Source organism: Taeniopygia guttata, chromosome 5, assembly GCF_048771995.1.
Source record: "Taeniopygia guttata chromosome 5, bTaeGut7.mat, whole genome shotgun sequence".
Taxonomy (NCBI): domain Eukaryota; kingdom Metazoa; phylum Chordata; class Aves; order Passeriformes; family Estrildidae; genus Taeniopygia; species Taeniopygia guttata.
In genome coordinates this window covers 52,626,114-52,651,506 of record NC_133030.1, presented here as the reverse complement: position 1 = coordinate 52,651,506, position 25,393 = coordinate 52,626,114, and the positions used below count along the sequence as shown (strand labels likewise).

At 44.7% G+C, this 25,393-nt stretch overlaps 1 protein-coding gene across 2 annotated transcripts in view; it reads left to right on the top strand.

Moving 5' to 3' along the window:
• The first annotated feature begins 330 nt into the window (after positions 1 to 330).
• CCDC85C (coiled-coil domain containing 85C) overlaps positions 331 to 25,393 on the top strand; it is a 106,275-nt gene continuing 81,212 nt past the window's right edge. For both annotated transcript variants that reach the window (XM_030274961.4, XM_030274960.4), the window contains exon 1: positions 331 to 1,182. In XM_030274961.4, the coding sequence (XP_030130821.1) occupies positions 471 to 1,182 (712 nt within the window). In that variant the 5' untranslated portion in view covers positions 331 to 470. The remainder of the gene's footprint in view (positions 1,183 to 25,393) is intronic.

Sequence of the window (25,393 nt, the reverse complement as noted above, 5' to 3'; positions counted from 1 at the left end):
CGGACGCGCACGGCGGAGCGGGGCAGCCCGGCGGGGTGCGGTGCCCGCGGCGGGCGGCGGGCGGGCGGGAGGACAAGTGGACGGAGCGCCCGGGAACGGAGGGGTGGGCGGCCGCCGCGTAGTTGTTTTGCCCGGGGTAAGTTGGCCGATCCCTGCGGAGGCTTCGCTTGGCTCCCGGCTCCCTGTCGCCCCCAGCCTCCGGGGCAGTGGGGGCGCCTTTTTTTATTTCATTCCCCCCCTCCCCCTTTGGTTTGTGTTTTCATTTTGTTATTATTATGGGGTCTATGGGGGAGCAGAATTTCCAGTCCGGCATTGCTCTTCTTTCTTGTCCAACGCTCAGCGGAGAACTATAATATTTCTTTCCCGAGATGCTGCAGTGATTTTTAGTTCTAGGAAATCAGGCGAACAAAATCATCCGAATAACCCGAACCGTTTGTTACCCTGTGAGAGCAAACGCAGCCTAGGCACAGATGATGGCAAAAAATTCCATGGAAGGGTCTAAAGAAGACCTGAGCAAAATTTCGGAAGAGGAGATGCTGAGATGGAGCAAGGAAGAGCTGGTGAAAAGACTGAGGAAAGTGGAGAATGAAAAGATGAACTTAATGGTGGAACACGGCAACTTGATGAAAGACGTGAACCGGAGGCTGCAGCTCCACCTGCACGAGATCCGCGGGCTGAAGGAGGTGAACCAGAAGTTGCAGGACGACAACCAGGAGCTGCGGGAGCTTTGCTGCTTCTTGGACGACGACCGGCAAAAAGGCAAGAAGCTGTCAAGGGAATGGCAGCGTTTCGGGAGGCACACGGCCAGCGTGATGTGGAAGGAGGTGGGCATGTACCAGCAGAAGCTGAAGGACCTGGAGGCGAGGCAGGAGACCCTCCTGCGGGAGAACGTGGAGCTGAAGGAGATGGTGCTGATGCTGGACGAGGAGCGGAGCGGGGCCGGCTCGCGGAGCTCCATCGACAGTCAGGCCAGCCTGACCAACCTCAACGGCGGCTCGGCCACCAGGGACGTGGGGGACGGGAGCAGCACCTCCAGCACGGGCAGTGCGGGCAGCCCCGACCACCATCACCACCACCTTCACCACCACAAGGCCGGCGACAGCAAGGCCGGGGCCATGCGGAGGTCTATGGATGACCTGTCCGCGCCCCTTCACCACCGGAGCATCCCCAACGGCCTCAATGGTGAGTGAGCCCCTGCCCTGCCCTGCCCTACCCCGCCACCCCCGGCATGTCCCGTCCCCCTCGCCGCTGGCTCAGGGACTCGGGGGAGGGGGTCCTGGCCGTTCCCAACCCTGTCCATCCTTGGTGACTCCTTTGGCAGAGCAGTCCCGGACCCGGGGAGGGGCACCTCTGTGCTGGGTGTGTGCTATCAGTGCGTTAAGTGTCATCGATGTCCTGGGCTGAGGGTTGGAGCCTCTTATCTCCCGCAGGGTTGGTGTTTGGTTTTGTTTGTTTGTTTGGGGTTTCTGTTTTGACAAAAATCAGTCTGAGTTTTCAGGGTTAAATAAACACTGATTGTGTTCCTGCTCTTCCTTCTCTTTCTCTCCCCCTTTAAATATTTTGTTTATGCTTGGCTTGTTTGTGTGCTAGTTTGAGAAGATTGATAAAAATGGGATGAGATTTTGGAAGCCTCTGATGGTTTGTCCCAAGAGCATCACCTGTTAGCTCCACAATCTCTCAGGGCAGGCTGGCTGTGAAGTTCTCAGCAGTTTTGGAGAGGGGCAACTCGGCTTTCCCTGTCTCCACTTCAGAAAGAGGAGAGAAGAGATTGATCTCGAAGGGACGCTGTACTCACGATTTTGTTCAGGCTAGTCATTGAAGTTAGAAACAAGCTCCACAACGAAATCGTGCCAAGCCTCCTCTGGCAGTTCATATTCAAGCAAAGTTTCTCCTGTTTTCTAATAGTGATCAGACATTAACATAACGTTGGAATATCTTCAAAATAGAGATTAAAAAAAAAATATTTTAAAGCCAACAAGACCAAATACATGACTTTTAGAATATGTGGTCAAGAGGATTCAGTAGGAATCAAATGAGGCAGCAATCTAAAAACTTCTTATATATAAGACTACTTTTAATGTTCTTAATCCTCTTTTCCCACCAGAGAGGGCTATTTATTTTGTGGGGTGTCCTTTTCTCTCCTCTAAGCACACAGAGGAGGACGGAGCCCCAAGCCCCAGAGGTTGGTTCTGATTGATATCATCAATGGATGTGCTTACCAGATAACCATGCTTTCAGCTCCCAGAGCTTTTGGTGTTCTTCTTTTTTTTTTTTTTTTTTTTTTTTTCTTGTGATTTGTTGCAAGTCTTTATGTCCCAAGAGACCTGGGGGCGTGGAGGATTGATCATCTCTTTTCCCAAGTGTTCATCCATGAACGTGCTGTTGGCAGTCCTGTTGCCTCACTGTGTGTCTCAACTCCCAGCTGGAGATGCTCTAGCCACCTTGCCCAGTAGTCAGGGATTGTTGGTTTCAATCAAGGTACTCGGGGGTTGTTGGTTTCAAGGGTGATCCAGTCACCAGATGGTGCATGGTACAGCAAACATCTTTAAATTTTTGGTGTGGAATTTTTTAATCTCTCTCTCTCCTAGGAGCTGTGTAAATCAGAAGTATTTGGTTTGTAAGTCTGCAGATAGCTTCTGCTCTTGACGTGACTTGAGTTTATTTTCATAAAGCATTGCTCTCCACAGAGGCTTGAACAGCACATGACAGGTATTGAATGTGCTGTTAGTGTTATGGAAGACAAGGGCTTCACAGTTCTGCTTTGTGAACCTTAGACCGTGTCCCTTTTAGGTATTGGTAGCTGATTGGGACGAAGCTAGTTGAATTCATCTGTTAACCCAGGGCTCTTGAGTATACAAAACATAACCAATACCTTAGAGCTGTCCCTTCAATCCGGTGTGAAGAACAGTGGGATGCTTCACCTGGGATTCAAAGTCGCCCCTGTCAGCACAAAGAGGGAAACCTCTGCTTTCAGAGCTCGGTCATCGCCCTCCTCAAGCGCTGTGTGTGGGACTGGCCAGCAGCATCTTCTGGAGGGGACTGAGAGCCGAGTCTCAATGTCCTACTGTAGGGTAAGAAGGAAAGGGATGGTGACAATCTGCACACAAGTGCTTCCATGCATGCCTTTGCACACCCCTTCTCATTTCCGCTAAGGAATGGCTATGGGCTCGAGCTTTTCAGACGTGACCTTTAGGTTTTAGTGACTTCTGGCTCTGGGGTGCCTGTGGAAGGTGGTTTCTGTGTGAAGAATTGAAGCTCTTTCCTGTGAACCGGTGCGGCCTCATTTCTGAGGGTGCAACGGAGATGATCAGCACTTTTAAAGCTAATAATCCTTGTAAAGATGTAGACAAGCCTGATCTCTCCACTTAGGTAGTGAAGCTGTAAAATGACTTGAATAGTTGTCATTCCCAGATAGCATCGGTATTCAGCAAGGCCATTTCCCCGACTGTGCCTTTGGAAATGCCTCTCAATACATATGCAAATGCAGGGCTTATCAGGCCCCTTTTTTTGACTGACAGCAAGAAGTCTGGGAGGGGTGTTTGCCTGGGACCGAGCAACAATTGTGTTAAGCCTGTGACGGTGTAGAGGAGCAGGGCAGGAGCAGGTGAACATGAAAAACCACTCCAGTGAGTCAGGTGGGTGGTGGAGCTGTCACGGAGCAGCCCAGCAGTGAGCATGGCATCCTGCCGTGCCCCCTGCTCCTGTCCCTGCTCCTGTCCCTGCCTTCTGTGTGTGCAGCCGAGATCTCAGCCTTTTTGTACTGTCTTCTTGGAGAGTTTTATTTTCCTCGGGAATAAAACAGAAGGAAGGCAGAGGCAAGAGAGTGTGTGGCCTTTCATTTTTTGGTTGTAAGCTTGAGTCTGGTTTGCTGTTGTCTCATGTCTTTAAAGCACTGGAGAAGGAACCAGAGGGTGAAACAAGGACTGCCCGGCCAGCTCAGCTGATACTGAGATGAGCAGCCCTGTGTGCTTTCTTAGGGAGAGGAGGTGCTGAAAGGTATGCAGCGCAGAATTTAGCATCTCTAGTAAGAACTCAGCAGAAGCTTTGGACAACTGGTGGGAGCAAAGGTGCTACTTCTGAGCTGCTTGCTGGAGTATTTTTGCTTGTGGAAAAGCTGGAAAGTCCTGAAATTGGGAGTTGGAAAATGCAGGTCTCTACTGCCCCTGCTAATGGTATCCATTGAGCTTCACTTGTTAAGTGCTTTTCTAAAGGAGTCAGGGGTATGGTAGCTGTTAAAACACTTGCAGGAAGGTTGATTTTTAGTAGAATCTTAGTGTGCAAAGGTGGGTTAAATGTTTCTCATTTTCTGTTCAGCAATCCTTGGAAGTGAGTTGTTGAACCAGGGCTTGATTTATTGGCTCCAGTGACCCACCCCAGTGTGAGGTGATGAACTCTAGATTTGTAAGGTGAACTCAGAATAAATGGCGTAAGTGTAAAAAACAACTCCAACCCAACTGGTGGTCCACCTTTTCTACACTTTTCTGAAGTCTATTTACTTCTGCAAGTTGTGTTTCAGAAGCTGATGATTAATTATTCACCCATGAAAGATAATAATTATAACATAGTGTGGAAATGGCTAATATTAGATGACATGTAATCCTTCTTGTTCTCAAAGTGAGACGTGTGGCTGATCTCTGTGTGCACAGGGACCTGGGCTGGGGGCACCTCCAAACTGTCTGATGGAACCTGGCCAGCTGCCTCTGAGTTGGTATGTCACAGTTCTAAACCTACCCAGATGTAGGACAGAAATTGAGGCACAGTCACTGTGTGTGCTTGTGAGTGCTTTGGATTTCCTTTTTATGCATGGATTTCTGTGTGCACACGCAGTCTTACTGCCCATCCAGCTTTAGATGGGTCTGTTGAAGCAGCTACTTGGCTTCTGATGGAATTAGGTTTGAAAAAGAGAATAAAAAAAAAAGGCACATTTAGTGATATTGATATTAACATGACCCGGGGGAAGAAAAAACCCTCAAGTTTATTCCCACAGGATATATCCCTGGACTGTGAGGTATGTGGGAACATTGGGAGGAGTGACTCAAAGTTCCCTGAGGCCAGGGCAAGGGCTTCCACCGGTTTTAGCCTTATCTAGATCTCACTGGGACAACTGTTCATCCATTTTCCAGCCTGGAGGCATACAGACTCAACTAGTGATGTGCCCGGGACAAAATCCTGTGCATACAAGCAGGCTTTAGTTTTATTTCACACCCATCAACTGAAGTTGTCATTAGAACTTCACCTTCCACTGAAACTGTTTGCTCTTAAGTTCCCAAAATGGACTGGGTGGTTTCCAGTGTCTCTGATTTATTCCACTTGGGTGAATGTTAATTATCGTATTTTGTTTTTATAAATGATTGAAAACATCAACAATTAAAAAGTGGTCAGGGAGGCCCAGAAAAAAACTGTGGGTACAGCAGAGAGCCTGTAGTAGCAGAGATATTAATCTATGGCCTCTTGTTGCTGTCTTCTCCAGTGAAAGAAGAATGGTCTCTGGGTGAGGGGGTGGGAAGATCTCTAGTTCTATTGATTCCCACTTGTAGATGTCCACATATTTACCTAGAGGGTACAATATATTGCAGTTAAAATGGTGGCAGAGAGAAATGGCTGTTCTCTGTGGGTTGGTATTGATTGGTAATGCAGCTACCCTGCGCTTACTTCTTTTCTTTGCACACCCTTAAGGCCAAAATACTTTGGTTTATTAGTGTGTTAAAAATCAATATACTTATTATTTATGATGGCATATTTATGAGGACTTTGAGATGAGAATATGTAGGGGCAGAAGCAAAATATGAAGTTCATCCCATTCAATTTGAGATTATCTCCAGTATAGGCTTTAAAATCTGCATTCCCTTGGACATCCTTTATTGGCCACGTGGAGAAAGGCACTTTGGTGTGATGATTTATGTGAACTATGCATCAAAGAGAGCAGAATTGTATGCTGGTTGTGCTCTTTTTCTCTGCTGATGAGGAGCAAGCATGTCAGCTCATTCATATGCAACCACCTAAAGCCAGATGAGATCAGCCCTGTTCCAGGTCTTGTGGTGACCATTGTCCACTTTTGCAGTGCACCTCTCCTAGCTCTGGTGGAAGAGAGGAAATTGCCTTTCTCAGCAGAATTCAGATGTCACCCCCTTATAATCCCACACTGCATGGGCAGCCAGGTCAGAGAAAGTCCTGTTCTCTGTGCTGGAGACCTCTCAGAGCTCAGTGGCTCCTGCCAGGCTTAAGTGGTTACTTGACCAGTTATTTTCTTTCTTATATCAAGAGTACTTTTCATCCTATGAAGATGGCTTTAATGTTTTTGGTTTTTTTTTTTTAATACTTCTGTTATAAATGTGTTGGTATTTTTGGTGCTGTAGGCTGTTACATACAGATTCCTTGTGATTAAGACAGGAAATCAGCTCTGGGGTGGTACACTAGATAGATGTAAGACCTCTGGAGAAACACCTGTTTCCATCTCCTGTTGTAAGTTCAATGTCTTCTGCTAATTGACTTTTCAATGCTGAGGTCTCAGATATGAGGGGTACAGCTTGAGTGTCTTGTAGCCAGTAGTCATTGACCACTCATTCAAAGGACTTCCTGGAGTGCTTCATTTGAGGCATCTTTGTTCTTGTCCACTCCTGCCTTCTTGCTGGGGCACTGCCTGTATGCCAGCCTCCTTGGCTCCCAAACTTCAGGATGGCTGTTATCCCTGAAAACAAGTCTCAGGATGCTTAAATTAAAATTGGGCCATATCTGGAAATATATTCTCCATGGTAATGTGTTCTAATTTTGTTTTCCTCTTGCGTATTATGTAGAGATATCTTATTCTCAGCTGTCCTGTTGAAGGAAAAAAGAACTTGTATTGATTAAAAGATAATTTTCTATGGGCCTTTGATGGAATTATCCACTTACTCTCATTGAAAGCAATCAGAATAAGGGAAGTAGCTTGTGTTGGTTACATGTAAATAATTTGGTCCTCTGGAGACATTTCATCAAATAAAGCTGAGGATCAAATTAAATGGTGGTCTAATGAAGTGGCAGGCATGGGAACCCAAAATGCAGCCCTGGCAGGTGTATGTGTGGAGATGAGAGGCATGAATACCAACACTGAGAGAAGAATTGCATCTGAAAGCTGAAGGGTGAATACTTTGTGGGGACAAGGGTGCCTGCATCCATGTGACCTTGGGGATGCTGGAGGCCTGCCCTGGGAGGCATTGGCCTTTTTATCTGCCCCACAGCATGGCTGTGGCCTTGCTTGCATCTCACACAGATATTTTCATGGCAGGCTCTACTGACATTGTCCCTCCAGAGTTCTCTTGCAGCATCCTTCTGTACTGGGACTGCCCTTTGGAGATGCTCTGGGAGCAGAAAAATGGATAACAGCTGATGGTAGGTGAGATGGGGTGAGGCGCTTAAACTGGCAAAAACATCTGGTATACATCAGGTGTGGAGTGAGGCTAATGAGAAACATCTAAGCCCATTTAAAATTCAGCTAAAATGCTTGAACCCAGAAGGCTGATGTTCTTTCCACACTGACATGCAGGCCTTAATGCATCCCATTGCAAAACACACAACACTGCTCGCCTGGAACAGGGAAGGTTGGGGGACTGCACATCCAGTTTTCCTGCGAATTAGCTGCAACTGACTGGGTTTGCTTCTGCATTCTGTGTTTTTAACCTGACTTTTTGTCTGCCAGCCAGAATTCATCCTGCCCTGTCGCCAAATGTCATCATCCCCTTGTGGTTAACTTGCTGCAATTCATGAAACACTTGGCTGCCATAAATAGTTATGTGCAGAGGTTCCTGTGCACGCCGAGCGGGCAGAGAGGCGCAGCAGCACTGCTAGGCACTCGCACATGAACATGTCCACCAAGAGAAAGTTGACCCACTTCTGCAAATAGATAACTCCTGGCAGAAAAAGTAACACTGTCTCAGAGAATCTATCTTCCCCTTGCCTACTGAATTGTGAAGCAAAAAGCAAGCCAGCTCCATCTTCTGAATTAGCAGTGATGTGAGCACAGTACTCCCCATTGAAACCAGGGTGCATAAATCGGCCCTTGATCTGAGGAGGGCTTAAAATGGCCACAATTTGGTCGTGATTTTTTTTTTTTTCTCAGTATAATGAAAGCTTTTGTTAGTGAAGGAGGTACATGGGGTTCAGGACTCAGCTGCTCTTAGGCATTAGGAAACATTTATCACCATGGCAATTGAAGGCTGCTGGGCAGGTTATTTTGAACACTTTTCTAGTGACTCATGTCTGGGTCAAGACCATTTATGCCAGGTTACTTTAGCCCCTGTACATACAGGTATATCTAGTCTTCCTTCCCTTAAATTGTTTCTTGCCTTGCTATTTTGCTTCTCTCAGGGAACTCATTGCTCGTTCTGACTTATGTCTCCAAGGTGGTGGTGCCAAGTGTTCACCTTGCTCAGAGCCTCTTCTGTAAAGGGTCTTTGTGACCTAAAGTCCTTGTGAAGTAGCTTACAGGTTAGTTTTGACTGGCTTTGAGACTTCATGGATCTTGCAGTGAGATTGAAGCGATCCTAAATCTGATGTGAGTTATCTCATTGTCTGCTCTGGCTCTGCTGGGGGCTTGTAGGACGGGGTGTCTCCTGTTTGCCTGGGGTGGCTGTGGTGGGAGGGCTGTCTGCAGCAGAGGGAGCACCGGCGGTGAGTGTCGGGCTTATGGCACAGGGCTTTGGCCAGCTGCACACTGCAGTCACAGGGTGACACGCTAGCTGTCTTCTGTGGTTGTGTCAACGCCGGCTTGCTGGCAGAATTAGTTCAATCAAAGCTGGAGTGCTCTGAAAAGCCCTTCAGACTTTGCTCCATCCCCCAGCTCTGTGCAGTGACATCAGGACTGCATGCTGCTGCCTTTCTCCCCATTTCATCCTGAACTCCTCTGCTGCTGAGGTTTCATTCATGTACAAGGAGGTCAGCTGCATTTGAATGTCTGTGTGAGATGAAAGATGAAGAGTGTGGAGCAAATGGATGGAGTAGGGCTCAGGCTGGGAAGCAAGAGGGGATACTTAGCTGCCCTTTCAAGCCATTTCCAGGACAGTAAGATCAAACCATCTCCAGGGGCACCTGTGCCTGGGGGTTTGACAGCTGTGTCTGACCTGTCCCTGCATTCCCAGGGCAATGAGAGTCCCCTGGTGTGGAGTGGGGAAGGCTGCAGAGCAGCTGCCTCTCTGTCCTTGCGCCGTAGAAGATCCATGAAGAGGAAAGGAGCAGGCAAAAGGACTACTCAAAGTAGAACAGCAAAGGCAAACCATTGTTTTAGAAAAGAAGAAAAAAGACAGCATTTCCAGTCCCCAAAGTGTAATATTTCTATAGAAATAGCAGGAAGCGGCTTGCTGTCAGTCTCTGATCTAGTGGGACTGACTAGATTTTGTTTGTTCTTCCCCACATCTTCCATCATCTCTGGATCATCTGAAGACAGGTTGCTGTGCATCACAAATGCATGATTCCTGGTTTCTGACTTTTGATTAAGTGCTAAGCAGTCTCTGGAGGACTGGCATCTATCTTTCATCTGCAGTTTTTTACTTGCTAAAGTACATTTCTCTCACTCTATGACACTTATTGATAATGCTTTGTCCTTTAAATGCCACTTCTGTTACACTCTGCTCCTGGCTGTGACTTGGTATGAGGCCATGTACTGTTCAGTGCTGTGGTACATCTCAGTGGCCAGTAAAGTTACTGTGGGACACTGTTGGACTTGAATGAAATTGAGACTTGGACTCTTTGCACCAGCTTGGCTTTTTTTTTTTTTTTTTTTTTTCCCAAAGGTAATCCAGACTCTTTAATCTCCAACAAGGGAAGTAATCTGTCCTGTTTAGGCAATGTTCTGCTTGACTTTTGTGTTGCCAGAGGATGACTGCTGGTTATGTACATGCAGGAATTTATCATTTTCATGTTGATGTTTTCACTGTTTCTCCCCCCATTTTTCTTTTTAATAGGATCTAATAGAATAGGTTTTAGGACAATCTACAAAGAAGTCTACTGCCTTATGCCAGAGTAACATCATCAGATGCTAACAGAGTATCAATAATTAAAAATAACTAATTTTGGTTGATGCTGAATCTTTTCCAGCCTATAACAAAGGTGTTAAGAAAATCTTATTTTAATGTACAATCTTAAAGGGCTATTGTGATACACAGTATTCTTTTGTCTTCTTGGTTTCCTTTTCTTATCTCCCTTACTGGGATTTGCAGTCTCATATTTATCTATTTCCCAGCAACTGAATATAACTTTGATCTATGCTTTGGATCTACGGAGCTTTTAATCCCTTTCCACTGAGTTAAAAGCTTGTTTGCTGTTGAATGTGATACATAGTTACAGGTTATATGATCTTCACCAGCGGTTCATGCATTGCACAGGGATGGCACATTGTGAAAAACTGATAAAATGTTGCCTTGTTCATTTTCGTGATTGCAGCTGAAACCCAGCATGGGATTGAGTCAATCATTCACTCCTGGTCAAACTGCTGATACAACTGTCCTTTGCTGTTACAAATGCCTCAGCACTTGCTTTATTTCAGTTATTCATTCATTTCTCTGTGATACTTATTTTTGAGGCTACAAACCAGCTGAGTATTTCAGTCAGTGAAGCAGCCTTTCTATCTTTCAGTTCTGCTAACATTTAGAGGGTTTTCCTTTTCCATCCTTTTAACACCTTTTAAAAATAGGAATCAATTTTTAAAGCTTATGTGTTTAGTCCTCTTTGATGTCTTGAAGCATGGTAATACGTGCCTTGTTTGTGGAGATCTTCTTGTCTGGAGTGGCTGCAGCTTCCACCTCAGGAGCAATAATGGTTTCTGCAGCTCTGTCCTCCAGGCCATGTGGATGTGGCTGCACGTGTGTGACTGTGTTCAACCATCTTCTGAAAGTTGTTCTTTTTGAGTTTTGGTGCAGCTGATTGCTAAATGGATTCTGAGCAATTTAGCTGAAAGTCTCTCCCATGCTTGTCTCCTGAACTCTTGTAACAAAATGCAGTCTTCTTTTTATGACGTCAGTTAAGACTGTATTGTTTCAGATGTAAGCTTTAAAAAAACAAAAGGATGGATGGTTCTGAACTGGGACTCAGATTTGGAGCGCTGTCTCATTGTTACATGGCTTTCTGGTGTAGTCATTTAGCTAACTTATGTGATTTGTGGATCTCCTTGTATACCTTTGTCTTCTCCAAGTTTATTGTGGTGCTCAACAGAATTAGACCCTTACCTCAAACGAGGCCTCTGACCATTGCTATGATACCACTGATAACAAACAGGTTTTGAGTTTTACTGAACTAGCAAGTAGGAGACGTTTTTAGAGTAACTCCACACATTTCTAATTCCCAGTTTTGGAGTTGCTTCAAATCCTGTTTCAGTTTTACTGGGCTAAAAGCACTTTACATGTGGGGTTGCTTCCGTCTGTATTGCATATACTTCTTGGAACCACAGGATGATGAAGTGTGGTCAGTCTCTCGCCACTATAAAAAAACAGAAACTTGTCAAATAATAATTGTCTCAAATGAGAAGATGAGCAAAATCAGATAAAAAGCAGGATTTGCCTCTCCACAAACACAGACAAGTGCGGAAAGATGCTGCTGCTGCTGTCACAGTGACAGGTTACCTTGATACCTTTCCGAGAGTGGACACAGCATTTGTTGTTATTTCAGCTCATCCCATCTATGTTGCCCAGTTAAATGTCATGTTATATATGTGTATTTAAAATGTTTATCTGTCAGCCTAGTACAGTTTTGACCGAGGTGAAGAATCACAGCTGTGAAGCAGAAGGGTCCTGCTTGTCATGTTGCTCCCCATGTCACTGCAAAGCAGTGGTGTCTTTGCTGTAATTGTTGAAGGCACTCTTCCTCTTTCCGGTTAAATTCTTACCTGATCCCTTGATTGCTTTATTTCTGACGCTGGTAATTTGGTAACTCCTAATGAGTCCTGACTGAAAAGTCATCAAAGTCATTCTTGGGTGTGAACTCAGAGTTTCTTAACCACATGGGCTTTTATTTCCATTTGCGTGGTGGAATTGGGAGGGAGGATCTATTTGTCAGCGTATCACTGACGTGTTAGGAGGGTGACAAGACCACAGTAACTCTTCCTAGGCAATTATGTATGAAAGGTTGTCAGTATAAGTAGTATGGGAAGTTAAAAGCCTTAATTTTCATTTGAAATTGAAGCCCTAATGACTTTCCACTCCCACAGCTCATAAAGACCATGCTTCAGCTTCTAATTGACCAAGAAAAAAAGGGGAGGGGATGTCTTTTATTTCGGAGTTTTTTGTGCAAAATTTTTACAAAAAAACAGATTTATGAGTCACTGTTCTTTGTATAAAAGATGATTACTGGGGTATGAACCTCAGAAAAGTGACATTTTATGACTTTGCCGCTAGCCACACAATTTTGCTTTCTCTCTTCTCAATTAGTTAAGTTAAACAACATCTTAGTTTGAAAGGACTAATTTTATTCCTGTTTGTTGTTTGCCTTATACACTAATTATTTTCTCTGTGTAAAGCTAAACAGCAGAGAGAAGAGAAAGGATCATCCCAAATGAATGCTTTCTAATTTTCAAAATGATGGGTGTAGGTCCTATGGGGTTAAGTGAAGTGTTGTATTCAGTCACATCCCTCACTTGCAGCGTAGTAAGGAAGAGAAACTGGATCATGAAAATCCTTTTGTGAACCCCAGGAACATAATTAACTTCCTCTGGAAATTTGTTTTTTAAAGAAACAGTCCTCTAAACATCAATGGTTTTTAAAGCTGTGCTTAAAAGTAAAGCTATGTTTTTATCCACTTATGTGTGTTTTGTTGTTGTGTTTTTTGTTTTTTTGGTTTTTTTCTTCCCAAGCAATAAGGGAGCATTCTGTAGCTCAGTAGCATCTGTTGCCTAACTTAAGTGAGAGCCGAGGGCAGGAGTGTTGGTAGAGGTGGCATGTGCAGGTCACAGTCCTGTTTTGGCTCTGTAGCAGCAGGTCCTCATGGTGGCAAGCGATCCAGAGCGTGTTTGTCTTTGTGGGTCCACCAGGGATATTGAAGAGCATCTCCTGTTCAAAGCACAGGTGCTCAGCATTTTTGGAGTATTAAGTATCGTGAGAGCAATGCATGCTTCATTCTTGGAAGTGGCTGAGGTGACTAGCTAATCTTCTTGGCCATGGGACTGTTCTTGAGAAAGGATCACTCCAGAGCTGTGATGCCCTCTGTCCATAGCAGCATAGGTCAAACAAGTTTTCTGATCCCACAGCTGTGGAGACAAGTTTGCTCAGAGAGCTTCAAGATGAAGAATGCAGCTGATTCAGCAGCTGATGCAGTTGTTGGAAAAGCCTTGATTTCTTCTTTCTTCTTGTTACAGCATCCTTGCCAGATTGGACAGAGAAGGTTTTCAATGGAAGATCTGCTCTCCTGTGCTTCATTCTGCCTTATTTTGATACAAATTATGGGAATGTCCTTTTAAATTTTTTTTTCTATTTGGCAATGTAAAGTGAAGGAAAGACAATATTTTTGGGACAGCCTTGGAACTGCTTCTGTAAAAAGAATGCTGTATAAAGAGTAGAAACCCCTGACTCTGTTTTCAAAGTTGGCATATTTTAATTTCATCTTTTCTTTTTCTTTTTATTTTTTTTTTTAAGGAGAGATTTAGTGTGTGAATTTAAACCAAAATTGTGTCATGCACAAAGGGACAGGTTTCTTCTGTTGAAAACAACATCTGTAGAGCTGGAGGGAAGGGATGGGCTGCATGGAGTATGTGTCCTGGCATGGGGAGCCACGGAGGTGCTGACTTCTGGGAGCTGCTGTGGCAGGGTAGGGAGCAAGAGGGCAGTTGGGGGCAGAGCTTTCATCAAGCTCAGATGAAGCTCTAATGCAGCCTTTGTGCTGTGCTGGGGGGAGAAGATGTTCTCAGTGTGTGAGGAGTGGGCAGCAAGAACTGCCTGCCTGGCTCAAGATGGGGTTGGAGACCACCACAAAGGGATGTGGCAGCAGCTGAATGAGGGGATGGAGTAAATCACTGCAAAGATGTGGTTTGGGAGCTAGCTGTTATTTTAACAGCTGATTTTGTTGAACTGGATTGAACTCCCTACAGCTCAGCATTGATGATATTGCCTGGAGCTATAAAGATTGTATTTTGATCAGCAAGTCAAAAGCAAGTGTACCACTAGTTATGAATACATTTTCAGAATTACAAGCAAAGGAGATCTCAGAATAATAATGGGCAGATAAAGTTGCCTGAAGGAACCAGTTTCCTTGATAAATGCTGGAAGAGGTGTGGACCTGAACTTTGCACTTCTTCCCATATCAGCTTTTTAAAAATGTGCCAACAGATCTAGAATCTGAGTTTTGAGCCTGTTAAAATCCTGAGTAGACATAATGCTATGTGGCAGGAAAACCAATAATGTTGAGGTTTTGAAATTACAAATGGTTCATGGTAGATATGTGATGTGGGTTAAAAAGGGTGTGTGTGTCCTGTGCTGTGTATTGTTGACCCAGTTGGTTATTCAGTGAGGAATTCTGATCTGGATGTTTCAAATGACAGATCTGGGTTCTGAAGTGCTGATGATTAGATTAAGACAGTGTAGTAAACCTTAATGGTGCATGAAGAGCTACTGCTGGATTTGCAGTAATACGTATTTTTCTGCCTTAGAACAGCATGAATAATACTTTATGGTTGTATAACTCCTTCCAGACTAGGAGTCTAGGAGTGCTTTGTAAATGCTAATGAGTTTGGCCTCATAGCATATTTATAAGCCTGAGAAGAAGCATTTTTCCCCTTTTTTACAGTTTGGATGTTGACTAGCCTAAGTAGGCAAAGAGCAGGCAGCAGAGCTTTCATCTGCTGACCCTCAGTCCTGGGCCTTGTCTTCAGGACTCAGTAGGGTTTCTAAGTGTGTCTGAGGCATGCTTAGAAATTTACTGCAGATTCATTCCAGAAAAAAGGTTGGGTTTTTTTTTGCAAACCTCTGAGTGTCCTTTGTAAAGCATAAAGCATTGTAATTATTTGATGATAATTTCATGCTTGCCGTTTTGTTCTACAGCAGCAGAGATTGAAATTAATCCTCTGCTGGAGTGAAATCAGATTGGGCATTATGAATATTGTTTCCTTGCCCAGAACAAAGAGACTTAGTTAATGTGAATGCAAACTTCTGTTATCTTTACGTGGGAGTTGCAGGTGGGTAAGGAATGTGAGGTCAGAAGGATTGGGAGCAGATAATTGCCGATGTCAAAGGGCAATGAGAGTGATGCCTGTGAAAAATGCCTTGCAAAGTAGGTGGGATCTGTGTGTGCAATGGGCACACACAGATTTTTCAGTAGCAGCTTTCTCAGATCTTCATTGCAGAATGTCTGCATTATTTCTACAGATTTATGTAGTAGGATATTCTGCAACATGAGCACTGTGTGGATTGTAGATAAATTTTGTAAATATTTTGTGTGTGAATTTAGTGTTTGGTGACACAGGCTGTAAAGACAGTTCTGGAGGGATAAGTCTCTCTTTAGCTGTAGGATAAGCATATGCAAGCAGACATTTTACATCTCTAGCCTGAAAAACTCAGCAAAGAGTCTGTAAAGTCCTAGATATGGAGGTGGTGAGCTTCATGATGTGGTTAGAATTAGCAGCATTTCTGGTCTGATAGAATCATAGAATAGTCTGGGTTGGAAGGCACCTTTAGAGATCATCCAATCCAACCCCCCTGCAATGAGCAGGGACAGCTTCCCCTTGATCAGGTTTCTCAAAGCTCCATCCAAACTAACCTTGAGTGTTTCCAGGGATGGGCATCCACCACCTCTCTGGGCAACCTGTGCCAGTGTTTTACCACCCTCGCTGTAAAAAATGTCTTTCTTAGATTTAATCTAAATCTACCCTCTTTTAGTTTATAACCATTACCGGTATCCCTGTTGTATCCAAAAAGGCCCCAATAAAGATTTTGTCCCCATCTGTCTTATAACCTCCCTTTAAGCACTAAAGGCAGCACTGAGGTCTTCAGGAGCCTTTTCTCCTCCAGGCTAAACAAACCCAACTCTCAGCTTTTCCTCTTGGAGAGCTGTTTCAGCCCTCTGATCCTGCGTCTGTCTTCTGGACCTGCTCCAGCCATGGAGAAACAGGTCCATGTCTTCCTTTTGTGAAACTGTATTCGATGTGTTGCTGCACTTCAGACCTGTGTATTGCTGAATCAAGTGCCATTAAAGCAGTCGCCTCTTCCTTATGACTGGGCTGTGATTTCTGTCTGATTCTGGTATATTAAATGCTATATTGGCATTTTCCTTATGACCTTTTCCTTATCTGCCTACTTCTGGAATGAAGCTTAGCCTTAGCTCTTCAGCACAGAACAAAAGCTTTCCTGAAACTGTTTGCACATGGCTACAAATAGAAACCTCAGGTGATTAGCGAGAGGTTTTGGCAAGTCATGCAGATACAGGGGCTATTTCAGTGTGTGATGTGGCATCCTTGCAGTGCTGGGGGCAGGAGCATCCTGTAGGGAAGCTCTGGTTGACTGTGCAGTGCTTAATCTTTCTAATACATCCCATAATGTGTAGGGGAAGATCTAGATAATGCAAGAAAACAGTTATTTATCTGGGATTAACCTACATAAAACATTTACACTGAGCAGAAACTAGGCCAGAATACCACTCAGTCTGATGAGGAGTAGCTGAGGGACCTGGGGAAGAGGAGGCTCAGGGAGGACCTTATTGCTCTCTGCAGCTGCCTGAGTGAGTTTGGAACAAGGTGGAGGCTGGTCACTTCTCCCAGATAACAAGCAATAGGTAAAGAGGAAATTAGCTCAAGTTGTACCAGGAGAGGTTGAGTTTGATATTAGGAGCAATTTCTTCAGCCAAAGGGTTGTCAGGCATTGGAACAGGCCACCCAGTGAAGTGGTGGAGGCAGCATCCCTGGAGGAATTTAAAAGGTTTGCAGATGTGGCACTGTGGGACATGGTTTAGTGGTAGACTTGGCAGTACTGGGCTAATGGTTGGACTCAATGGTATTCAAGGATCTTTTCCAACTAAAATGATTTAATAATTCCATGATCCTATGAATTGCAGTATGGTACATCTTCTAAAATCAAAAGAGCCTTTGTGGTTCTTTCAGTGAGTGGACATTAGCTCTGGATTTTGTCTTAGTACCCCTTTTTTTTGTTTGTACCACTTGACTTAGTACTTGAGCTTAGTATTACAGTCTATGTGTATTGATGTTCTTGTATTAAAAAAAAAAAAAATCGACTTTAGCCTCCCAAGCACCCAAACAAACACACTAAATAAGTAGAGCACAATTAATATAATCTTTTTAACAAGCAGCTTGGCTGGTTATCAGTACTCCTTATGAAGAATAGTCTGCCTGTTCTTCCAAACTTCTACTCTGTTAGTGGTGCACAAGGCATTCTCCTGAAGATTTATTATGGTAGGAGCTACAGAGTCATCCTTGGTAAATAGATTTATACATGTGACACTCTACTGAATGGGAGATTTATACTTGGCTATTCCATTGCTGCTCATTACCATATGATGTTTCATTGAATGCAATTGCATGTCTGCCTCTACTCTTTAAAGTCCAGAAAGGTTTCACAATATTACTATCTTCCTCTGCTCAGCAGAGCCTCACAGAGAGGCACTTTCCCATGTGATGGATGAGGTTTGAGGGTGGCTTTGTCTCTGGCAGGCCTGGATATGTGAGGGAAGGTGGGTTTTGGCTGTTAGCAAGATGCATGGAGCTGTCGTGCTGAAGGTGTTTGAGAAGTTTTGCTCAACTGCTCCTGAACTCTCACAGATTTGCATTGCAGAGCTGACCTGGTGTTACATGTTGTTAATTGTGAAGACCCTTGTAACTCCTACAGATTTTAAAGAGGTGTAGGTCTTTCCTCTTGATGAATTTAGTGTAGCATATTCACTATACCAGCTCAAGATCACAGTATTTTCTCTGACACTAGAAGGATGATTTAGATTTTTACTAGCTGATATTTTTCACCTAGTTTCTTTGGCCCATATTTTACTGTTTACTGTCATTATCTGCTACATTTTTAATCAGAAAACATTAAATCAAAATAATATTCTTCCTACTTTGGAAATCAGCGCTATGTAAAATCTTTTCAAAACTGCCCTAAAGTAATGTGGTCTGCTAGGTATTTCATTTAGTGCAGATATTTTGTGAGACACCTTGACTACACGGAGATCTGTGGCAAAACTTTCCTTGGCTTTGAAAGGACTGGGACTTCTTGTTTTCTGTTTGCCTGTAACTTTTCCTTGCTGGCTATTGCATATTACATATTTAATGATTTCTCTTCAACGTGGCTTTCAGAAACCGTGACCTTTTTTGTCCATGGTCAAGCCCTGTGTTGCTGCACCCCTGCGCTCTGAGACCTCATTCATAAACATCTCCCCGAGCACGGCTCTTTTATCCCGTGTCCAGGGATGCGAGAGAATCCCGAACAATAGCGAGGCTGAGACAAAAGCCGGCATTGTGGAGAGGGCGCCGGGCCGGGAGGGCTGAGGGGCCCGGGAGCCTCTCCGGGCTGGGACCATTGTGCCCCTAATTGGATTGATGCTGCTGCTGGTGGCCGGTCCGGCAGCGGGACCGCCGGGACCCGCTGCATTAAACCTGGCGCTGATGGGAGGAGGCAGATGACCTTTAAAGTCCGTGTTGTTGAGCGAGACCTAATACGGTACAAATGCACCAGGTTGCAACTTTATTAGTGATTAGACCCAGAGATAAGCCTCAGCACGTTGCCTAATCTGCAGAGTCTAATTCCAGGCATTGAAGGCGGGGATGCTGATGCAGCCCGAGCCGAGTGCCTGCTCAGCCCGGGTGAGCTGCAGTGACTGCAGGCAGCAGGAGAGGGAAGTTCTGACTGACCTGGGTCTGGGCAGGTTCTGGGCAGCACCTGCTCAGAGGGAGGTTCTGAGTGACTTCGGTCTGGGGCTGGTTCTGCTCAGCCCCTGCTGAGAGTTTCTGACTGACCTGGGTCTGGGCAGGTTCTGATCAGCCCCTGCTCAGAGTTTCTGACTGACCTGGGTCTGAGCAGGTTCTGATCAGTCCCTGCTCAGAGGGAGGTTCTGAGTGACCTGGGTCTGGGCAGGTTCTGATCAGCACCTGCTGAGAGTTTCTGACTGACCTGGGTCTGGGCAGGTTCTGATCAGCACCTGCTGAGAGTTTCTGACTGACCTGGGTCTGGGCAGGTTCTGAGCAGCCCCTGCTGTAGGGGATGCTGGGGCAGCGAGGCAGCCCCAGAAAGTGTGGAATTTGGGGCAGAGTCATACAACTGGTGACTTCAAACCCAGCTTAACATTTGCAATGGCTGATCAAGAATATTCACATTGACCAAGGATTGCTCCTTTCAGACAAAAATAAAGGTGCAGGCTATAGCTCAAAGTGACTTGTAGAGTATTTAAGAGGGAAACAAACTCTTCCACATTTCAGTTTTTGTGTCCAAGGCTGTTCCTGGTGCTATTCTGAGTTTTCTGTCATCTTTTTAGACGGGGCTCCCTTTCCTGTGATCCAGAATAATGTCTTAGGTGGGTTTGGCCTGTGATCCATGCTGGATGTATTAGTCTGTGACTGAATCCTAGTAACGTGTCTGCATGAATGGTGGTGGAAAATGTCAGAGGTTGCAGGCAAAGATGAATCACCATAGGCCAAGGGCTAAGACAGCACAGCAAGTATGATGCTGTGGTATGCTCTGTTATTGGATTTCCTCCAAGGACTGCTCTTTGAGGAGCTTTGGCCTCATGGCATGCTGCAGAGACCTGCTGCTTGGTGCCATCCTTTAAGCACAATGTGGGAGCCTCCAGTTGGATCATATGCAGATCTTGGGCTGTGTTACAAATATATGCATTGAAATGTTTGGCAGATTCACTCTGCAAATCCAGACAAGCCCATGCAGCCCTAACTTTTAAATCTGTGGCTTGGAAATCTGCCTCTCAGAGCCACTGCAAAGTGCCTTGTTCTGGACTGTCTTGGATGGCATCTATCTTTTCTTCAGACCCACCTAGACAGGTATACAAATATGATCTAAGAAACTAGCTTGCTAATAGCAAAATCCTCAAAACTTTGTTGTTCAGAGGAGCTGGTTTTGACTTTTATTTGGGCAAACAGGTATTAAACTAATCCCACCCAATCTCTGTAGTGACAGGATGACCTATTTCTTTTTAATCTTATAAAATTAACTTGTTAAAGTTACTGCATCTCACTGCTTTTGCCCCTTGCCTCCAGGCAAAACCCATTTGGGATTCCTGCTTCTCTAGTTTTTCTCTTAGCCCTCCCTGTGTTTTAACTTGTATTTTGGAACACCTGGCGCTGTATTTGGGACTGAAAATGGGTGAGAAGCCTCATTTGCTGTAAGAGAAGTATCACTGGGCTAACATCTACCCCCAAGCGGTGGCAGACCACAGAAATTAGAGATTCTGGAGAAACCAAAACCTTGTATTTATGATGTTAGATTTTTAATTTGTTACGGGAGAATCTGGAGATGTCAAATTCTCCAATGGTCTGTTCAGGACTGGGAAGTGACCTGGCTGGAGGTGAGACCTTGGCAGTTCCCAGGTCAGCATCCCTGTCCCTGGGAGAGCACTTTGTTGGGCTTCTCTGTCAACTTCCCTGTGGCTTTGCATTGTTTTCCCTTTTATCACCTAGCCAGGGCTAGTTGTTGGACCTTTGCCTCCAGGGTTTTGGAGAGGAGCCACTGAATTCCCTTTCTGTCCAAGGCAGCTTTGCATTAACTAGTCTTCTTCTCTGTTTAAAAAAGTGTGACTCAAGAGAAGCTTCTGTTGCTTTAAGTAAATGTTGGACTGGACTTGAGTTTGTGAAGTCAAAATCTGTGAATAGCAAATGATACAAACCAAGTATCTAGTGCCAGGTGGCCTGTCCAGGCCATTTGGGCATCTCACCCGCAGGTCTAAAGTGGCTATTGTTCCACCAGCCTTATGTTTCATGCATCACCTAGCCTCAGGATAGGATTGTGCTTTGTTCTGGAGGTGCTTGGAAAAAGCAAAGCAGGAGCTGGAGAGAAGTTGCTCAGCCCACAGCTTCATGGCTTGTCAGATGCAAATTTTGGATTTGTATGTCTGTTTTTGTTTTCTGCTTGCATGCTTTACTCCAGAGCAATATTATTACTGCTGTAGATGCCTCCTATGCCATAGCTTCTGCTGGAGCTGATTAGTGTAGGATTGCTCCTAAAGCCTTAAGAGAAGCCTAAAGCCTTCTACCTCAGAAAAGGGGAGCTCCTTGTTTGCTCTGTTGTCTTAGAAGGTGATGTTGTGACTTCTTCCCACCCACTTCCTTGGCGGTAAGGACAGCAGAAGCAAGACACTTGAGAGAACAACTTGTATTGGTCCTGTGAGCAAGCATTCATGTTTTGGGAGGAGGTTTAGTGAGCAGCAGGCTCCTCAGCACCTGCTGGCAGCTCCTTCCTGCAAGCCAGAGGTGCTGCATCCTCTGCTGCCAGCCCTCAGCCACCCGCAGTGATGGGGGCTCCCCACTCTGGGGTTGGGGGAATACTTTGTTTGCTAATCTCCAGACAGTGTGGCCTTGGTTAGATAAATCCATGCCTATAGGCAGCTTTCTGGGGCTCATTATAATACTAATTCAGTTGAATTCCTAATTAGAGACCAGTGGTTTCGTGTAGGTATTTAAAGTTGGTGTAACTTTCTTAGAGTGGAAGAATCATCCACTGAAAGCTGCTTTGAGAACAGAGGCTGAAATGAGATTGGAATCTAAAAAAGGTTGTCTATAAAATAAAACATCCATTTTAAGTATGTTGTATAGCTGGTGTATTACTTCAGATCAGCCAGGGTTTGGAATTATTTCGGTTGACTTTTTGTGTGCAAAAATGTCCCTAGATGAGGAGATACCTCTACCTTGAAATACTAGGAAGGACAGTTTTCAAGCCCAAATCCAGTGTTTCTCCTTTGAAGTAGGTGAGAGGGCTGCTTCAGATAATTTGAATTATGATTAAATAAAAGCAGGTTTCAAGAGACAGAGAGAATCCAAAGCAAGCCTTTTCTGACCCCTTGTTAACTGTGGAGAAACCCAAGCAATACCCCTCTTTGACCATTCAGGGTTAGATATGTCCAGACCAAGCAGAACAGTCATTAACTATAGCCCATGTATTTTAATTTTGTAAAGTGGAAGAAGTAATCTATCTACACTGTACCGTGTCCTGGTTAGGCTTATGATCTCTTCTATTTATATTGCCTATTCTGTTTGGAAGGGCTGCTTTAGAAGGGTTTAGTTCAGGGAGTGTTTGTGCATGTGTTTTTGTGTTGGTGTTGCACTCTATCATTGCTCTAATGGATCTCTGGGGAATGTGATAAAATAGTTAATGCCAGCTATGCTGTTAAATAATAGCTCTTTCAGGAAGGAAGTGAAGAATAATTTATGTACAGGAAAACAGGGCAGGTATACAGCGAACAATAAAAATAGATAAGCTGTGATTTCATTAGAACAGTTGAGCCAAAAGTAGCTTGGACTCTATGATGCCTGCTGGTGCCCTCCTGCCTGCTTCCAGCAGTGGCAGCTCCGTGAGGATGCTCCATGGATGGCCAATGGCTAGGGCTTCAGGGGCTGGAACACTCAGGAGGACACAGTGAGGAGTGGGCCAAAACCTGGAGTTGTTCAGCCAGTACTGAGATGTGAATTCAGCAGCCCAAATCCTGCACTGGTAAGGGTTTAGGAGGGAAAGGGTGTTAGCCCTAAGTACAATCCTGGTGTGAGGAGCACTGGTGGAGCTTGTTTATGCAGAGAATGGATTATAAACTGTGACCTGCCTTTTGATTGTACCACTATGCTCACTCTTGTCTAAATAGATTTGTGCATTAGTGTACTTAATTATCTGCTGGACACTCTCAACTTTTGTTTGGATAACCTTGCTTTTGTATTTAAAGGTAAATAAATACTGATAGAGTAGATTGGGCTCCATGTGGGCTATGGGCCTGAACAGGAGTCTCTTCTGTGGCTGTGCTCCTGTGGGCTCCTCAAATAAACAGAGACCTTCTCAAGTGCTACTGCACTAATTTTAAAAGTAACCTATAAATCAAAAGCATATCACTCTCTTTCCTCTAGCATTTCACTTTTAGAGGTGGTTTACTTTTGCAGTGCACAGCTGAAATGGCAGCTTTTGATTTGCCTTTAGTCACAGAGATGTATTATTTAAGTGTAAATACATTGGCATGAGAAGTGGTATCCTGTGTCTAAGCTGTTGGGAAGTGATAGCTGTTTATCTTGTCATAGGAACTTCTTACCCTTTCTGCAGGCTTCACCTGACCACCCCCACCTCCCCTTCCCCGAGCCCCAGCCCCTCTCTCTCCATTTCATGTGTGTGGCGGCCTCTCAAGCAGAGGCGGCACGAAAGCAAAGAAATCCCAGTTGCAATCTTGCAAAGAAGCAGACCACCTATGTGATGGGGCACCTGGGCATGAAGGTCAGCAGTATATTTTGAGAATGTGGATTACCTGTGGTGGGGCTGCAGTTCACATTCCCATATGACAGGGGATGGGATAATGCTATCTGGTACCTCTGGCTATAGCACCACTATCGCTTTTCTACTGAAGTTCAGATGGTAATTTTAAACCATGGGAAAATATTTTTTCTCTTTGAAGGGTATTGTTAGTCACTTGAAGTCTCCTCCCTTGTTCCTTTGCTGAGTGCATCAGCCCTCGATCGGATTGTGGGTGGTGTGGGAGGGGACTGCCCACTGCTGGGGTGAATGCAGGGGACAGAGGGGATTGGCATTGCTTTTCTTCTGGGTTTGACTCATGTGAGTGTGCTGGTCTGTGTTTGTGAGGGCAGGAATGTGACAGACACTTTTGGAGTTATTCTTGGATCAGATTTACCAACGTTTCAGAAGGGGACTTTTACAAATTCACAAATTACAGTTAGGTCAAGAAAATACTAATTGCCTGCAATTTTCCTTCTACCCCTTCTCACCTCCCAGCCTATCTGTGTTCCCTCACTGAATAATATTCCACCTCTCTGGAAATGTAGTCAAATGCCTGCATGAATTTCAATGGAAGTGTAAAAATTCAGTAAAAATGCTTAGTGTGTTGTGTACTGCCAGGTGTTATTGGCACAGGGGGGAAATCTGCACTTTAACAGATCCTTGGCTTAATAAAGAAGTGAAAATGATGCCTGGTATCTTAGGGTTGGTTGTTTTTTTTTAAATGGAAAAGCTATCCCTGATCTCTTATGAACAATGCACAGTCACTATAAGGTGCTTGCATTTCAATAGTACTGTTTTTTTTCCTCTCAGTGCTGGGTTGAGGGAGATCTGATAATGCAATCTAAGGTGGAAAGCCTTGAAAACTTGAGCTGTTAAAATAAAACACAACGGTGCTGTGTTGTATTAAAAGATAAGGCTACAAAGGTGTGGTGCTTATTTTTGTGGGTTTTTTTCTAGAGGCAAGAGGTAGGATTGACAAAGTCAGAGCAGGGAGTGGGGTGGAGGCAAATTCGTTGCTGGTGGAATAGCACTCATGATGACTGTGTGCTACCAGGCCATAGATCCATTTTTGTTTGTTAGAAATATTAGGTCTCTCCTAGAGATAGTGAGTGATGGTAGGAAGCAACTTGTGCGATTAATGTAGTACCTTTTTGAAGCTTTCTGCCTTTTTTTTTTCCGAGCTCCTGGAAGCTGTTTCCACCAAACACCTCTCCAGTCCTGGGGAGGGGAAGGAAATCCCTGCCTGCAGCCGGGTGCGTGCCAGGCGTGATGTTGCCTTTACAGTAAAAACAAACCTCCAAAAAAACCCCAACAAAACCAGAGCTTGTGCAGCTTCAAAGGAAAGGCAGGGCTGTGGGCAAGGGTATGCTGAGAATCTGACCCTGGGAGCGCGAAGCCAAAAGGGCAGCGGCAGGAGCAGGTTACGGCCATCCCGGCACAGCGGCTGTCAAGCTGTTTGTTCAGTTGCAGTTTAATTAAAAGCTGGGGTGGTTGCAGCCACATTGTTGTTTATTTTTTTGTGCTGGTAGAAGCTCTTCTCTTTAGGAAAGTTTAGGTTTCTGGAAGGGAAGCAGTCTGAGTGTTGAAGAAGCTTTTCTAAAGAATAGCTTGTGGCATTGCCTGCTCTCCAAGGACCTCAGTCCCATCTTCTTTGGTGGGCATGGTCCAGTGATAATCTCACAGATACAAAACTGACAGTAATGTTGTTTAGCTAGAATTAATTTTTATAGCATTGTAGAAATATTTAGGTTGGAAAAGATCCTAAAGATGACTGAGGCCAGTCTTTAACCCAGCACAGCCAAGTCTACCACTAACCCATGCTACTAAATACCTCATCTGCACCTCTGTTAAATACCTCCATCACTTTCCTGGGCAGCCTGTTCCAATGCTGGACAACACTTGAGGTGAAGAAAGCTTTCTAAAAGCCAGTCTAAACCCCTCCTGGAGCAACTTAAGACCATTCCCTCTAGTTTTTATGAGGATCATCTCCTTTTACTGGCAGCTAGAGACCC